The sequence below is a fragment of the Myotis nattereri genome, assembly GCF_964212035.1.
Source record: "Myotis nattereri genome assembly, chromosome: 7".
NCBI lineage: Eukaryota > Metazoa > Chordata > Mammalia > Chiroptera > Vespertilionidae > Myotis > Myotis nattereri.
The window spans coordinates 51293670-51312141 of NC_138082.1; the positions used below are offsets into that span (position 1 = coordinate 51293670).

At 38.8% G+C, this 18472-nt stretch overlaps 1 protein-coding gene across 1 annotated transcript in view; it reads left to right on the forward strand.

Annotated features, from left to right (window-relative positions):
• The first annotated feature begins 290 nt into the window (after positions 1-290).
• The window catches only part of COBLL1 (cordon-bleu WH2 repeat protein like 1), a 148387-nt gene continuing 130205 nt past the window's right edge, over positions 291-18472 (forward strand). Inside the window, exon 1 of the mRNA XM_081095325.1 lies at positions 291-493. Within this exon, the coding sequence (XP_080951451.1) occupies positions 429-493 (65 nt within the window). The 5' untranslated portion in view covers positions 291-428. The remainder of the gene's footprint in view (positions 494-18472) is intronic.

The following is an 18472-nucleotide window of genomic DNA, read 5'->3' on the forward strand; positions in this document are numbered from 1 at the left end:
AAAGCGCCCTCCCAACTTCTCTCCGCGCCGGGCGCTGAGTCTGTCCGCCCGGGGGTGCGCTGCAGGCGTGGCGGCGAGCCCGCGCGCCTTGCCCCTTGCCCCGCTCCTCCTCCTTCCAGCCTCGGGCTGCTCTCCCTCCCCGAGAGGCGCCAAATGGCTCCCTAGTCCACCCAGGGGCGGGGGCTGCAGCACCTCCTCCCGCCGCCGCGGCTCCGGGCGCCCGCGGGCGGGGAGCCGGGCCCGCAGGTGGAAGCGCACTCCCCTCGGAGGCGGGCGGGCCGGGCAGGGGCGGCTCGGGCGGTCCTGACGCGCCGCCAGCCTCCCTCGGGCCTGGGCAGGCGCGCGTCCCGCCCTGACCGCGGGCCTCTCCCCCTCCAGCCGTGACGCGCCGCCTGGGAGCCGGAGCCCGCGCAGCGGTCCGCAGGGTGATGGACGGCCGAGCCCCGAGCGCGCAGGACGCCCCGGCGGTGCCGACAGCGCCCGCCGCCGCCGGGTAAGCGGGTGCCGCGCCGCCGCTCGCGGGGAGGGCGAGGGCAGAGGGGCTCCGCGCGTTCACCTGGCCGGCGCCTCGCTGCTCGGCCGGCGGCCTGACTCCGGCCAACACGCACGCGGCCGGGGAGGCTGCTTCCTCCGGCCTCCTCGGAGGCCGCCCGGGGTGGGGGCCCGGCTAGTTTGTCATGGCTTTCCTCCCGGGGCTGCTCGGGGCTGCTGAAGAGCAGCTGGATGCCAGGGACGGGGCGAGGAGTCCGGGAGCAGACATGGTAACAAAGGGCCCCTTGTTGGGGCTCTGGGAGGGCGGCGGGCGATACCTGTAACTGAGCTCCTTCCTGGGAAGGAGGAAAAAGTTTCCTTGGACCAGAGCGGAGGCCCAGGCAGGTGAGCAATGCCAAGGTGACTAAGGAGGGGGCTCTCTGCGAGCGGCTGGAGGGCCCCCGGATGGTGTGCCAGCTGTCAGCCCGCTTGACAGTTCCGGGACCGGGCGGGGTGCGCGCCTCTGATTGGGGGTGTGTGTGCCTGTGACCAATTACTGGTGCCAAAGCCTAGCGCGGAGTCAGACTGCAAACAACCATACTTTTCTTCGTATCCTCACGTGTTTGAGGAGAGATTGGAGGTGAAGGGGCTGTCACATGGTGAGTTAATATTAAATGAAGCATGCCTTCCTGCCAGATATGCTAATATCACCTTGCTAAGCGTTTGGGTAAACAGTATTGAGAACAGGTAGTTCCGCAAGAGATTGGGGGGGAGCCTGAAAAAAACCTTCGTCTTGGTAAGCAGCGAAGGCTTACCGCGGGTGCTCCTCGAGCTTCTGAAGTGGGACAGCCCGCTGGTGCGGTGTAACTTTTTCCTACAAGTGTCGCCCCGACTCAGAATTTTTTTTTTTTTTTTCTGATACGTTGAACGCAGAAATGCCCTAAAAAGAATAGAAACATCCCAGGAAAGAAACATGAAAGGAAAGATCGACTTTGTAACCTGTGAATGAGAGTGCAATTTTCCTGATTGAAGAGCAGAGAAGTCATTTTTTCCCTGGGGCATGACAGACGTTTCCGTAGAAGCAAGTCACAGCATGTTTATTCATCAGAGACCATGCGAGCATTGGCAGTTGTCTAGAGGAAACATGGGAAAGTCTCAAAGCAACATGACTAATAGAAAAGATATTTAGCATAATGCTTACGTAGTGCATGAATTAATTCTTTCATTTTGTTCCAAAGACTTATCTTCTCTTTGGAAGTAGCCGTACTACTGTTGACTTCCATTTCTATTCTTTCACCATTTTTTCCTCCGTTGTTTAGATATTATCATATATTCTTCCACATATTCTCACATTAGGATCTATGGGTAAAGCAATACATTGATAGAAAGATATTAATAATCATAGCATGAGCCTCTCAGTGGAGCTGTAGAGTTATATAAATTAAAGGTGACACATGTTCCAGGAATACTGAGATGTAGTAAGGAACCATAAAATAAGATATAATTAAATTGGTGGATTTGAAAATGGTTAGGTTAAAGTACTTAAAAAAGAACCCAGCATATGCACTTACACAAAATATACTTATGGCTGTTCAGAAATCAATTAATACTTTTGAGTAAAATAGATGAGATCGGATGGCTCTGAGATGAAGGAATGGTAAGAATTTTCTAGTGATAAGCATGGCTATAGTTAAGCTACTTAAGATTTTACTTTTGAGAATTTAAAGGTTTAATTAATAAGTTCTTTGTTTAGAAGAATACATAAAACTTTTATCTAATTTCTCAAATATGAAGAAAATACTTTCAAGGAATTTTGCCCTCTCCTCTCCTAATTTAAAGAGCGACATCTGGAATAATGCTTCAATATATCTAAAAGCACCCCACTATATCATTTTACCTTACATTATTCTATCCAGAAAAGTTATCAGTATCTGAAAAGTATTAACAAAAAAAGACTTCTCTACTTTGTCTTCTTTTACTTATCTATCTTGTCCCTTGGCATATCCCAAGTGCCTGTTACATGGTATTTATTGAACATTCAGCATTCAGTATTGCTTGTGTTGTTTTCTTAAAAACCCAAGACATTTAAAAGGTTTTAACTGTGTAAAATAATATCCTAGGTATAGGTATTTTGGAAGTGGCAGGGAGCAAGCTCAGTTAATATGTTATAATAAATCATTAGGTTTGAGAAGTAAATTCCTTGCTATAAAACTACTTAAATCATGACTCATTACTCTAATAGCCTACAAGGGCTAGTGCTAGTTTAATCCTTAATCTTGTATATTACTGCTCTATAGAATTTCTCTGTAATTTTCCATGCCTTACGTTGTTGTAACGGGTCATTTTAAATAAATTTAATGCAACTCTGTATTTTATAAATGACAATCTGAAGCCCAGAGACACTGAGTAACTTTGCAGAAGTCTCCTAGCAAATTAGTGGCAATACCAAGAAAAACAGGACTAGTTGCCTAGTTCATTGCATTAATTGCTGTTAATCTTTTTCTAAACACAATATTATACATTTAAATTTCAAAGAGTCATCTTGGGTACCTTAGCTTTAGAGTTACTAGTGCTTGCGTTTATTACTTGTCGATGTAGATAGGCTTAAAAATAAAATAAGATAACATAAAATAAGCCTCTTTGAAATTTAAATGTCAACATGTAGTTGATCTTGCTTTGAGGAACCTTAATGTTTCTTTTTGTTTTTTAATACCCGAGAAGTGAGGATATTTTTTCCATTGATTTTAGAGAGAGTGAAATGGAGTGGGGAGAGGGATAAAGAGAGAGGAGAGAGAGAGAAAAACAATCTATATGACTGGGACATACCAATTGGTTGCCTCCCACAGGAGTCTGGACCAAGGGCAGGGATTGGACCTGCAATCAAGGTAAGTGCCCTTGACTAGAAATTGAACCTGAGACCCTCCAGTGCACAGTTGCACAGACTGACACTTTAACTATTGAGCACCACCAGCCAGGGCAAAGGACCTTAATGTTTTGATTCTGAAACAAATTTTCAAGAATGGTCAGTGGGGAAAAAAGTGTACATACTACTTTATAACTTTTTAGCTTTGAACCTAGGGAGTTAATTGAAGGTGGTGGATGTAGACATTAAGGAGTGATCTAGCAGCAGCTGCTTTCTTTAGCTTTTATGTGGATACTAGAGGCCCCGTGCACTAAATTCATGCATGGGGGGGTCCCCTCAGCCCAGCCTGCACCCTCTCCAATCCGGGACTCCTCAAGGGATGTCTAACTGCCAGTTTGGCCCGATCCTGGAGATAGGGCCTAAACCGGCAGTTGGACATCCCTCTCACAATCCAGCAATGCTGTCTGCCTGATTGCCCCTCACTGGGCCCCCACCTGCCTGGCACCCCCAGCTGCCCCACCCCCCACTGGCCTGGTTGCCCCTCACTGCCCCTTTTTGCTGGCCTGGTCACCCCTCACTGCCCTCCTCTGCCAGCCTGGTCACCCCTTACTGCCCCCCCCCCCTTATGGCCTGGTTGCCCCTCACTGCGCCCCCTGCCAGCCTGGTCGCCCCACGCAACCTGCTGTTCCGTTGTTGCGTGAGGGTGTCCTGACCAATTTGCATATTCCTCTATTATTAGTATAGATATTACTGGTTCTAAAAATTCACTGATTATGTAATCTGAGTTCTTGGTAGCTAACATTTATTGACTACTTAGAAGTTGAATGCCTTAGCTGAGGTTTCAACATGAGAAATCCCTGGGGACCATATTACTGATACCCATACTCTCACAATCCTATCCTGATTTTAGCTGGCCTGGGACAAGGGCATGGAGACTTTTTAAATACTGCTCAGGTGATTCTAATATGCAACCACATCTGAGGATCTTTGGTTAATTAGATATCAACAGGAGTGATGGAGATAAAGCTATAAAAGGGAATGGAGACTGCTGGTAATCATTTATTAGGAACTCAAGATCACAAATTTCAGCTTTATTTTGCCTTTTAAAATTAAAGATGTTGCCAAAACCGGTTTGGCTCAGTGGATAGAGTGTCACTGAGAGGTCCCGGGTTCGATTCCGGTCAAGGGCATGTACCTGGGTTGCGGGCACATCCCCGGTGGGGAATGTGCAGGAGGCAGCTGATCGATGTTTCTCTCTCATCGATGTTTCTAACTTTCTCTATCTCTCTCCCTTCCTCTCTGTGAAAAATCAATAAAATATATTAAAAAAAATAAAATAAAAAAATAAAATTAAAGATGCATTAAGGTGCTTTATAGTATTATTGTTTTAAAAAATTTTGCTACTCTGTTTTGAGGAAGTTTATTAACTCTGTGTTTCAATTGTAGAAACTGAGGCTCAAATTGCTTAAGATACTCTAATGCAGCCATGGGCAAACTACGGCCCGCTGGCCGGATCCGGCCCGTTTGAAATGAATAAAACTAAAAAAAAAAAAAGACCGTACCCTTTTATGTAATGATGTTTACTTTGAATTTATATTAGTTCACACAAACACTCCATCCATGTTTTTGTTCCGGCCCTCCGGTCCAGTTTAAGAACCCATTGTGGCCCTCGAGTCAAAAAGTTTGCCCACCCCTGCTCTAAGGGATGAGAGAGTAATAGAAACAAGGCCTGTTGTCACCCAGTATTTTTGCTACCATGGATTATACTGAATGGCTAAAGAATATTTGTATTGCCTGGCCAGTGTGGCTTAGTGGTTGAGTGACAACCTATGAACCAGCAGGTGATGATTCAATTCCTGGTCAGGGCACATGCCCAGGTTTCTGGCTTGATCCTCAGTAGGAGGCAGCTCATTAATGATCCTCTCTTATTATTGTTTCTATCGCTCTCTTCCTCTCCAAAATAAATAAAAATAGCCCTAGCCTGTTTGGCTCAGTGCATAGAGAGTAGGTTTGTGGACCAAAGGGTCCTGGGTTCCATTCTGGTCAAGGGCACTTACCTTGGTTGCATGCTCCTCCCTGGCCTACAGGAGGCAACCAATCAAAATGTTTCTCTCACATTGATGTTTCTCTTTGTCTTTCCCTCTTTCTTCCACTCTCCCTAAAAAAACAAACAAACACACGAACAAAAAAAAACTCAAAAAACAAGCAAACAAAAACAATGGTAAAATATCTTCAGGTGACGGTTAACAAAAATAAATAAAATCAATAAAAATATATTTTTAAGAATATTTTAACTTAAAGTGGTTTTATGAATGCCTTAATTTTTTAAATCATGTTTATATTTTATTATTTAAAAACTCCTAAAAATTCTAATGCAAAAGAAACCCAGTGCTCAGCATTTAAAAAGAACTTAAATATTTGGCTTATGTCTTCAGAATCATGTTTAAAATTTTCATGTGCTTGGGAATGATTTAATTTAACTCAGTAAACTAACAGTCTTCTTTTGTCATATGACAGTCTGTACATATTATTGCTGCTAGACAACTATTAAAGTCATTTGCACTGTAATTTCAAAAGTAGGATTTTTGATTGCCAAATAAGAAAAGTGAAAATGTTTATTAAGGCAATTCTAGACTTTTTCTTTAAAGTCGAATTTCCTCTGAATGTGTTAGAGGGTAATTGAATAACATTATGACCTTACTTTATTATTGAAATGCCAGGTTTATTTATATAATAATAAATGACAAGCTTCATGTTACTGAGACTACTGCTTTTGTTTAATTAATTATTCATAACTTTTATGTAAAACATGTTTTTCTAAGTACTGATAGATTGATTTCTGATATTAAGGGCTGTAGTAAAATTATCTGTAAATGCAGGGGGGAAAAAGGAACATAATGTACATATAGAAATGGTACTTTGATGCTAACTTTAAAACACTATATTTAGAATATAATAGCCTAAGTTGCTGGTCAGCAAACTATAGCCCAGCAAATTGTGTCAAAATGGGTCTTCTATATGTATTTTTTTCTTTTCTTCAAAAAATTTTTTTAAATGTGGTAAAGTACATATTACATAAAATTTACTATCTTTTAACCATTTTAAAATCTACAGTACAGTGGTATTAAGTACAGTCATATTATTGTGAAATCATCACCACCATTTATCTCCTGGACTCTCTTCATCTTGTAACACTAAAACTCTCTATCTATTAAACAAAACTCCCATTTTCCTCTTCCCCCAACCCTGGAAATCATCATTCTTACTTTCTGTTTCTATGATTTTGACCACGTTAGGTACCTCATATAAATGGAATCAAACAGATTTTGTCTTTTTTTTTGTGACTGGCTTATTACACTTAGCATAATGTCCTCAAGATGCATCCATATTGTATCATATATCAAAATTTCCTTCCTTGTTAAGGCTGACTAATAGTATCCCATTGTTTGTATATATCACATTTTTGCTTATCCATTCATCTGTCATTGGGCACTTGGGTTGCTTCCATATTTTGGCTATTATGAATAATGCTTTTAGGGACATGGATGTACAAATATCTCTTTGAGAACTTGCTTTTAATTATTTTGGGTATATATCCAGAAATAGGATTCCTGGATCATCTGCTCATTCCATTTTTAATTTTTTGAGGCCCAACGTACTGTTTTCCATGTAACTGTACCATTTTTATAATCCCAACAACAGTCACAAGGGTTGCAGTTTTTCTACATCCTCACCAACCCTCATCATTATCTGTTGTTGTTTTTTTTATAGTGGCCATCCTAGTGAGTGTGAATGTAGTTTTGATTTGCATTTCCCAAATGATTAGTGATGTTGAACATCATTTCATGCTTTTGTCTATTCACATATCTTCTTTTGAGTAATGTTTATTTATTTAAGTCCTTTGCCTATTAATCTGTTATTTGCTTTTTTAGTTTTTGAGTTTCATAAATACTTATATATTTTGGATATTAATCTTTAATCCTCTACCTGTTCTGTAAATAGTTTTATTGGCATTCAGCTATACCTGCTCATTTGCATATTGTGTATGCCAGCTTTTACATTATAATTGAGTAGTCTATACAAAGATTATATGGCCTGCAAAGCTAAAAATATTTGTCTTCTGCCCGTATACAGAAAAAGTTTATTGACTCCCAGGTCTAACTAATGAAATTGGCAAATGAAATAGTGATTATTTAATTTCAAATTTATTTACTGGGGAGACCTCTAAATATTGAAATTAAAAATAAATTGGAACAAAATGATTTAAAGTCTGTTTGTGTAAAGCAATATATATCTTATAGTAAGAGATTTTGCAGAATGATGATTAGTAATTGATACATGCTGTGTGGTGTGTTTTTTGTTTTCAATTAAAAATTTAGGCTTGGCTCCTTGGCAAGCATTGTGGAATTTTAACATTTATAAGACATTGGAATATATTGTAAAGAGAATATCTAAACTTCTGTGCTGGAGATACTTTCATGAAAAATGAATGATATGTGGTTAAGATGTTTAGAAACAGATGTGCTTAGGAGCTACACCAAAGATAGAAGGCGTTCTATCTAAATTTTGAGTTCATACTTATTTTATGTATTAAGGCAATGGTCTTTATAATTTTCAGGAAGCGTTTTTGTTATTGTTAAAGATATATCTTTATCTTTAAGCTTTTAGTGTTCTAACATTAGTATGATAGTTGTTGCAAGACTTTTTTTTTTTATGACTTTGCTTTGCTAATTTTTCCCCCCATCTGTTATAGTAAAAACAAACTCAAAGTATGGGAGAAAGAAGTTTCCCATGACTATTTATAAAGGGCCAAATATCTTCAGCTTTGCATACAAACTTCATAGCTGAGGAATGAATTCCTTGGAAAAGGCTCTCAAAGACCGACTAGTTTTTAGAAAATGCTAGGGTGAACTTGGGTTTATTATCATATAGCTTAAGTTCACAATATTGTTTATAAATTTAAATAAGTTAAAATTATTTATTGACTTTACCAGTAGATATAGAATTGAATTGTAGAGTGGTTTGACAAAGAAAGTTCTTTCATTGGGATAGTCATAGATCAATATTAAGACACCAAAGAAGGCAAAGGCAAGAAAAATAGTGCCAGTTCAACTCAGAACTCTAATAACTTATTACTATTTGAAACTTTTAACACATTTTAAATATTTATAAATATTTACAAAGGTCAGAATTTTCAGGTTTCATAGGCAATACATAAGGTATTTGAGTTTCCAACACATACATGTAGTGGGCAATATCCTAACTACATCTGTGTCTTTTCATGCTATATAGCTCAGGGATATAACTCAGAGGCAGGCTTCAGGAATTTTATTGTGAAGAAAGCACAGCACACCACAGAATCAGGTCGGTTTCTTAACTGCCTGCTCTCTAGAAAATAATAATAATAATAATAATAATAATAATAATAATAATAATGTAGCCCCATTAAGGCTTTCAGGTTTGTGGCGTGAGATGAGGACATGCTAGGTGAACAGGGAGAAGAATTATCTCTGAATCCCTTGTTTGAATTTTTTTAATTCTTGTTCCTGTCCTATTGGGATCACCTGCTCCATTGAAATCAGAGCTTTAGAAATTATATAAACAATTAGTAAAAAAAGAAAAAGTATGAGAAATATGTGTTAATAGGACAAATTTTTCTTTGTAATTGCCTCATACTTGTAGAAAATTACCTTGGGCAGAATTAAGAGTGAAAATGCGAAAACTTGTAGGACTTGATTTTTGAAAATAATCAAAGAGGTTTAGAAGTAAACCTCTGAAATGAGGTTGAAAAAGATCCTGAGTTATAGTAGTTTGGGTTGAAAATATGGTTGTGCTTAAAATCAATGATTCTGATTTTCTATATTTATTAAAATTAAATATACTGTTTCAAACTAACATCTATCCTTCTCAAACTATTCCAAAAAAATTCAAGAAGGGGGAAGGCTCCCAAGCTCATTTTATAAGGCCAGCATTATCCTAATTTCAAAACCAGATAAAGACATTAAAAAGAAAGAAAATTATAGGCCAATATCCTTGATGAATATAGATGCTAAAATCCTCAGCAAAATATTAGCAAACTGGATCCAGCACTATAGAAAAGATCATACACCGTAATCAAGTGGGATTTATTCTGGGGATGTAAGGTTGGTACAATATCTGCAAATCAATAAATATTATACACCACATAAACAAAATGAAAGATAAAAAACACATGATCATAGCAAAAGATATAGAAAAAGCATTTGATAAAATCCAGCACTATTTTTGATAAAAACTCTCAGCAAAGTGGGAATAGAGGGAATATCCCTGAATGTAATAAAAGCCATATATGACAAATCCACAGCCAACATCATACTCAATGGGCAAAAACTAAAAGTGCATGGATGGACCTGGAGACCATTACGCTAAGTGAAATAAACCAGTCAAAGAAAGACCAAGTACCATATGATTTCACTTATATGTGGAATCTAATAAACAAAGTCAACTGACAAACAGAATAAAACAGACTCATAGATACAGAGAACAGACTGACAGTTATCAGAGGGTAGGGGGACTGGGTGAGAAAGGTGAAGAAAAGGAGGGATTAAGCAAAAAAAAAAAAAAAAAAAAAAGAAGAAGAAGAAGCAAAACTTGGCAGACAGACAACAGTATGGTGATTACCAGAGGGAAAGGATTGATGCGGGGAGGTAGAAGAGGGTAAAGGCGGTTAAATGGTGATGGAAGAAGACTTGACTTGGGGTGGTGAACACACAATCCTATCCACAGGTGATGTATTATAGAATTGTTCTCCTGCAATGTATATAATTTTATTAACCAATGCATGCCAATAAATTCGGTAAAAATAAATAAATATTTAGTTTTCACTTTATAGCCTAACATTACAGCTTCTATACTTATACCAAGTTATATACGTACAAAAGTAGAATTAAGATAGTCAAACCTAAGTGGGACATTTATCACCAGTCGTTGAGAATTTTCATCTCTCTAACCTGCAACACATGCTATTATTTCTGGAGAAATGGAAGTAAGGAAGTATTAGTTGAACCCAAGTGGAGTTGTGTGACAGGAGCCAGCTGCTAACAGTCATGTATCAGTTCAGATGTGCTGGAAAATCAGGAAATTGAGTTGCTAAATCTGAAAATGGCTACCACCATGCCACTCAGGTCTGATGGATATGCCTTAGTTGACTTAATTAAGTCAACAGCAGTCAAGATAGTTATAGGAGCCATTGAATATATCTTCCCCTCTGTGCTAAAGTGGATGCAAGTTATTTACAAAGTGTCAGAGAGAGGAGCAATCCTTTGTTTCTCTTTTCTTTTATGTCTATGGCCAAGTAGCACAGCTTTAATAGAATGAAGAGAGACAGGGTCACTGTCTTAAGGATGCATCTGTATTTTGTGGTCTGAAGCAGTTCCCATTACTCTCAGGTTTTCATGATGCAGTTATTAGTTGGCAGCAAACTCCTACACAAAGTGTCAAAGGGTCATTTAAATTTTATGTACGTGCCTTTCCAGATTATGGGAATGGTTCCTTCCCATCGTTTGTTCCTACCTAGTGTACCTATTCACAGAGGACAGCTAGATGCTTTGACTTAAAAAGTTGGGTATATTATACCCAACTGTACATAAACTAATTATTTTGTTTTGTATATAAATACAGTAGGTGTATCTCAGTTGGGTGTATAACTCGCATTTACTCCCTTTCATTGAACGTTTTGTGATCCATTTATGTTTTTACACTGCTGCTTCATGGGGGAAAAAAAATTTCATAAGTTGTGAAGGGTAGAATTTTCTTGGCATTTTTCCCTCTTTGGTTAGCCAAGTAATATGCTGTGCTAAATGGAAATGTAGAGATAATCAAATTTTTACTTGAGGATTTAGATGAAAAAAGGAACAAGAAAATGGGCAAAATATATTCAATGAATGGAAAATGAAAAACAGAACCGTCTCTGATGGGGGGAAAGGCAGTGGTGCTAAATGCTAGGCTGTGTTGGCACTAAACTGGCAGTTTGAGGTTTGAAGGCTTTAATTTCTTCTGTTCACTTGGTAACTATGGTACCTTTAGTTTGTGAAATACTTCTGTGATCTTAGGTTATTAGAAATCATTTTCTGCCAAAGACCATGTTTAACCTTTTCAAAAGTACCAACTTGCTTTTTGGGGGAGGGATTCCATCCAAAACTAAATTGATAATTATTCTAAAAACAATTCTTTACAGTGGTGTTTATAGGCCACATCATTGATTCCTCATTTTTACATAGAAGTGGCACCAAATTCAAAAGAGGAAAATGACCAAATAGTGAGAGCTCTCCCCCAGCCCCTTCGTTCCTGTTACCCAGGTTTTCTCCTCAGAGACAATTGGTGTTACCAGTTCTTACAAATTCTGGGAGGTTTCTTTATACCCATGCTGTCCAATGGTGATATAATGTGAACTGCAAATGCAGTTTACAATTTTCTAGGCCCTACACTAAAAAATTCAATCTAAATGATGCAGTGGTTAACGTGATTCAAGTTCTACAGAACAAGGAAGTTGTCTTTAACAAAATATTTACACTGAGTCATATTTGAAATTCAAATTCATTACATAAAATTTAAATTTAAATTCTTAGCCACACTAGCCATATCTCTGTGATGAAGAGTCTTTAGATGGCTCTTGGCTGGCATATTGAACAGTGCATCTCCTTAAACTCAGGAGCAAATGACTGTTATATGTGTATTGCTTTTTCCTCTTTTATACACAATTAGTTCTGCTTTGTACTTGGCAGTTTTCCTTAACAATATAACTTGATAATTATTCCCTTTCATTACATAAAGGGCTTTATTTTTCCCTTATCTGTGCATTTTCTTTGTAAGGATAAACCATGATTTATAAAACCAGCCCCCAATTGATGGATTCTTGGATTCATATGTTTCCCCTTCCCCACCTTTGCTCTTGCTAAGTGGTCATTTTAGCACCTTTTATGCAGTTTACAATCTACTCTGCTTATGATCTTTCTTGGTATGTTTAATTAAATTAAGTAGATGGTGAACCCCTAACAAGCAGGGGCTATATTCTTGACTACTTCTGTGTATACTGGTGGGTTTAATTTAATTTGTTGCACATACCTAGATACGCAATGGTCAGTTATTGGATAGGTATTTGAATTTGTGTGAACCTGAGCAAGAGTCAGCATTGAGGATGGAGACCTACAAAATACTTGTCCACTGGAGTGGTTGAAGCTCAGTTATGCATAGTATTGAACTGAGTATTTAACATTTATTTTTGCAGCTATTACACAATTAATTTGTAAGCCACCACCAAATGTACCATTTAAAGGGTTGTAGTAAATATCTCAGCACTCTATTACAAAATTTCATTCATGGGTTGAGATTCTCTTTTAGCATTATTCCCTGCAGTGCTTTTTGTAAAAGAAATTTGCATTTCATTAGTAGTGCAACTGAAAGTTCTGATTAATGTCATTTTTATCTAAAACTTAGAGGAAACAAAGTATTTCCCCATCATGGGCAGAATTATTTAACAGGACATAAGTCCTATATTACTACTTACAGCCTAAATATTCCTATTTTAATAATGACAGCAGAGTAACATATATAGAATGCGTTATAAGCTTTGAGAATGAAGCAATTATTCATTAACTTGTGCATAAGAATTCTCATTTGTGTCAACACCCTAAAATCTAAATTATAAAGAGTCTTTCATTTTGATCCTTCCATTGGTATAAGAAATTAGCATTTTGATGTGAACATAATGGCTGAAAAATAAGACCAAATAATAAAGGGTATTTTTTCCAAGTTCATGAAAGGAAAGATTGAGAATTTAGAAGTAACGTTAATGGAAGAGATTTAATTGTCCAATAAGCATTTAAAAAAAATCAGTATGTGTGTTCCTTCTCTCCAATTTTTTTTGGGGAAGTTACACTTCATAATGGGTACAAAATTGTAAATATGATACTAGTAAACATTGTCTATTTTTTTTTTTCCTAAGAATGTTTTTGGCAACAAGTTAGGATTTTTGCATTGTCCCAAAATTCTAAGCTAGAATTCATCAGAAAAACAAACAAAGAGGGGCAGGTGACAGAGCATTCCAGCAAGCACTCTAAGCCAGCCCAACCCTCTCCATTTAACTCTGCTGTCCACCTTAGGTGAACCAATGCCCTTGGCTCTCGGGCATTTAGCAGCATTGGCTTTGGTTTCAAATAAAACTGGTCCAGCCAGAAGTCAGAACAGCACTCATCCGGCAGCTGGTGCAGAATGGATTTGGAGACAGAAAACCTGCTCTGCCCTTCGCTGGCTTAGGCACTTTCTTTCCCTCTGCGTTTCCTCTGTGGTGGAAGATGATGATTATACAGAATGAAGGTGTGGAAGTAACACCAGCACATACCAGGCATTCAGTTTATGTTGGTTAAATTTTAAATATTATCTACTTTGTTAGAAAACAGCCTTTTGTAATGCTGGCATCATTGTTATATTAATTGGAAACCAAGGAGTGAGGGAACAGGCCCTGTTCTCATTTCTCTCCTCGGAAGTGGAAGGTGGGGTTGGTTTCCCTCATTAGTCCCTTGTGAAAGTCCCCGTGCCAGGTGCAGAGACGTTGTTCTTGGAACGCTGAATACAAAATGGGTGCTAATCTTCATGAAAATCACATTTCTTTTTAGAGGAGAAAAATGCCCCCCTCTGAGATTGGGAATATGCTACCAAGGTGATTGTAATTCTGACTGTTTCCTCACTTCACCTTTGTGGGAATTGCCTTATCTTTTAACATTTTGCCTTTCTTCCATGTACAATGAGAGTAACTCTAACTGTATTTCTTTGACTTTGTTAGGACTGATATTCATTGATTGAAATTTTTCAATTGTAATGTCATACACAAGAACATCATTATTCAAAAGAAGGAATGGGAATTTGAGACACTATTCTTATCTTAGGCTATTATATATTGAAGAGAACTTTAAAAAAAAACACATATAGATTAAAATCAGATCTTCTGCCCCGGCTGGGTGGCTCCTACACCAAAATGTTGTGGGTTTGATTCCCGGTCAGGACACATACCTAGGTTTTGGGTTTGATTCCCAGTTGGGGGCGTATTTCTCCTTTCCTCTCTCTCTAACATCAATAAAAACATATCCTTAGGTGAGGATTAAAAATAAATCTGATCTTCCACCTCCCATAAATAAGAAATTGAGGTATTGTATTTTACCATAAATGCTGTAGAATTAAGTGGCGATCTAGAAACTAATTTCTGTATTTTTGTTGTTGTTGTTAATCCTCACTCGAGAATATTTTAGAGGGAGTGGAAGGGAGGGGGAGAAACAAAGGAAGAGAAACACTGATGTGAGAGAGACACATCAACTGATTGCCTCCTTCATGCAACGTGACCAGGGCCCACGCTCTATCTACCCACTGAGCCAAAATGGCTGGAGCCCTAATTTTTGTTATTGATAAGGAGGAAACTGTAACTCCTGACTCCATCATTCAGGGGAGGCGAGTGGGCAGCATTTGTCTTAGGTTGTGTAAAACTGTAACTCTTTGTCTGGTGGCAGCATGATGGCATTGTCTGAAAATTAATTGTACCCACCCATAACTAAAATCCTTTATTAGAGCGATACAGTTAAATAATTTTATTTACTTATGTTTTCCTGGGTTCAGTTTTTTGTAATATAGGAATATTGTCCATATTCTTGCACTGTATGTTTTGATGTGAAAATAGAAAGACTAATTCAAACTATCTTAACATAATTAAGATCTACTTTATATATATATATATGTATACACACATTTATATATAAATTAGAGGCCCCGTGCACAAACTCATGCACAGGTGGGGTCTGGCTGGCCCACCCTGATGGGGGCCGATCAGGCCAGGCTGGTGGGGATGGGGAGGGGCCATGGGCGGTTGGCCGGCCAGCCCCACCCCCGATCAGGATGGAGGGGACCGATCAGGGGCAGGGGCAGCCAGGGGGAGGGGCCATGGGAGGTTGGGCGGGGCCGATGGGTGCCCCAATTGGTCTGGTTGGCTGGTGCAGTGCGCATCATAGCAACTGGTTGCTCTGGTCGTTCTGTTGTTCCAGTCACTTGGCTTTTATATATATAGATATATATTGATTTCAGAGAGGAAGGGAGAGGGCGAGAAGGATAAAAACATCAGTGATGAGAGAGAATCATTGATTGGTTGCCTCCTGCACACCGCCACTGGGGATCGAGCTTGCAACCCAGGCATATACCCTTGGCTGGAATCGAACCTGGGACCCTTCAGTCTACAGGCCGATGCTCTACCTACTGAGCCAAACCAGCTAGGGCAAGATCTACTTTTTCTTAATTGTATAATGAAAAGTGTCTCAGAATGATATACCTGTATACAGACAGTGCCCTTGTAATATATATATTTTTTTAAGCTTTGGGGTGTTTTCGGTAAATTTACTTTTAAATAATGTGTTTTACCAGATAGTATGTAAAACGATATGAGCCTTAATTGCTTCAGAGGTTGAATGAATATTTGAATATTCATAAAATTTCCCCTAATTAAAAGGATCTGGGTCACAGTAATTTAAGAGCAATGGGTGGTGGCTTGTGTGACTGGTCATACAAACAGTGAGCATTTATTGAATACTGACTGTTCACCAGGTACTGTGTTAAATGTGTGACACAAGCTACCGCATTTAATAGTGAACAACCACTCTGTTAAGTAGGTGTAGTGCTTATCCAGATTGTTCAGAAGAGGAAACGGAGGCTTAGAGCATAACTTGTCCAGGGTCACGTGGCCAAGCATTGACAGATCTGAGAATAGGACCCAGATGTCATTTGAAATCTATTTGCTTTGACCACTTTGCATCCTGCTCACCTCTCTCCCCACCCTCCCAGATCTGACAGGTGTAGCAAAGCCAGTATAATAGTAAATAATATGAGAGACATTAAATAGTACTAAACATTATTTTTGCTGTTTCTATTTAAATTTTTCTAATTACAAAATTGATATGCCTATCACAAAATATTTAAAAGCAATAGGAATTATAAAGAGAAATAGTCATTTTCTAGGCTACCTGGGGATAACAATTGTTGACATTATTTGCATTTTACCATTTACTAAAGTGTGTTCTGAATAAGATACAAAGTAACATATTTTCTGTAAAAACAACTTCCATGGTCAAATAATTTTGGGGAAAGTCTGGGTTAAACAAAAATTAAGCTCTTTTCTTCTTTTAAGGTCTTCTCAGGGATTTTAATATGCTAATATGCATTTTGGACCTCCAAAATGGATATATGGAAAGTAACATTTTCCCAAATTCATTTATCTGAACAGTTCTAAAACCAATATTCTTTCAGGTATAGTTTTCAGGGGTCCTCAAACTACGGCCCGCGGGCCACATGCAAATACAAATATTGTATTTGTTCCCATTTTGTTTTTTTACTTCAAAATAAGATATGTGAAGTGTGCATATGAATTTGTTCATAGTGTGTTTTTTTTTAAACTATAGTCTGGCCCTCCAACAGTCTGAGGGACAGTGAACTGGCCCCCTGTTTAAAAAGTTTGAGGACCCCTGGTTTAGGTAATGCGTGGATTGAATATATCCCTTTGGATGTTTAAATAAGCATTTAGATTTTCAACTAAGTATACTGTTTTTATGATCCCTTTCTCCAGTATTACATTATAGCCTATTTCAGCTATTTAAAACTTATTTAAAAATGTTATATGAAATAGTTGTATAACAAACCATATGTGTATTTGTATTTTTTTTTTTTTTTTACTTGTCACTTGGTTGTTAAACATTTGGACTGTTTCCAATAAAAACATTAACCATAATAGAGTGTGAGTTTTAAGTTTAGGTGAATGTGATTCCAGAATTGAAAGACTGCAACGTCTGCAGGGGTGAGGAAACCAGCTCCAGGGACAGCCAGAAACTGTGAAAGCCATTACCAGTTTCAGAGAAATCTGTGTGGGATGGCTCCATGACTTGCCATCAGCGAGAGACATGCCAAAGAAAAGGACTTTCTTAGGGGGAAATAGTAATCAGCTGTTGGAAGGAGCTGAGAAGTTAGGTGTTGGTGTGTGTAATTACCTGCTGGTTTGAAAGTATACGTTTCTTCAACTGCAGCCTGTATGGTCCCCAGGCCAGGCTTGGTCTCCTCCCGGAAGCAATGGGAAGGCCTGGACCCACGGGATTTGTGGTTATTGATCTTTGCTGTGATCAAGGAGAGTAGGAGCACTGGGCATCTCATGCTCTGTTGAGGGGTGGAGAAACTGGGCTTGTGGACAGGTCTGGATTTGAGAAGGAGGAGTTTTAAATATGGATTAGTTGGGAAGGTTGGGTTTGAAGTTACTTAATAGAAAACCCATTGTAATAACAAGAAGAACAAGAAATCTTCTTGAAAGAATCAACGGTTCATTGATTTTCTTTTCTTTTTTCTTTTTTTTCATTCAATAGATACTTATTGAAAGATAACTTATGGGTCGGGTACTGGGCTGGACACTGGCAACTGATTGTATTGAAAATATTACCATACAGTACACGGAAATTATATTCATGGAATAAAATCACTCTGGCTGGAATGAAAACATGATTCAATCTTATTAAAAATACATATCTTTGAACAACATCCAAGGCAGTATAAACAATACTCTCTCTGTTTTAAAATAAGGACAGTCCAAATCTCTGAAATGCCAATTACTATGCAGTTTCAAATACTTTTTTTCTTGTCTTGGTTAACATTATGTCTGGTTCCTTGGATGTCTTAATGTACCTTTTCAGAATGTTTATAAGACTATAGAATGTGTAAATGTACATGTGCTCTCTCCTTATCCCTGTCAGACTTTTCCCTGGGATTAGTTCTTCTCATTGGACTATGGGAAGTTGTTAGCGATGGCTTTTCTTAGCCAGAACTAAGTATCAAAACTGTCTTTCTCAGCCTGAGAGTATTTATGGCAAGACTAGAGAATGCTGCCCTCACTGGGGCAGTGGATTGCAAGGCCTGGTGAGTTGCCAAAGGGAAAATTCCTACAGGGAATATCCAACCGCCCAGGAGGTTTGAGAGTCATTGCTATGGCAGCAAGAGGTGGTTGGCCCTGACTTCTTTCTTTGGTGCCCGGGCCTCCCAGGACCCCAGCTCCACAGGCACAGGGCAGAGCTGCCAGTTTGACATTGGGAA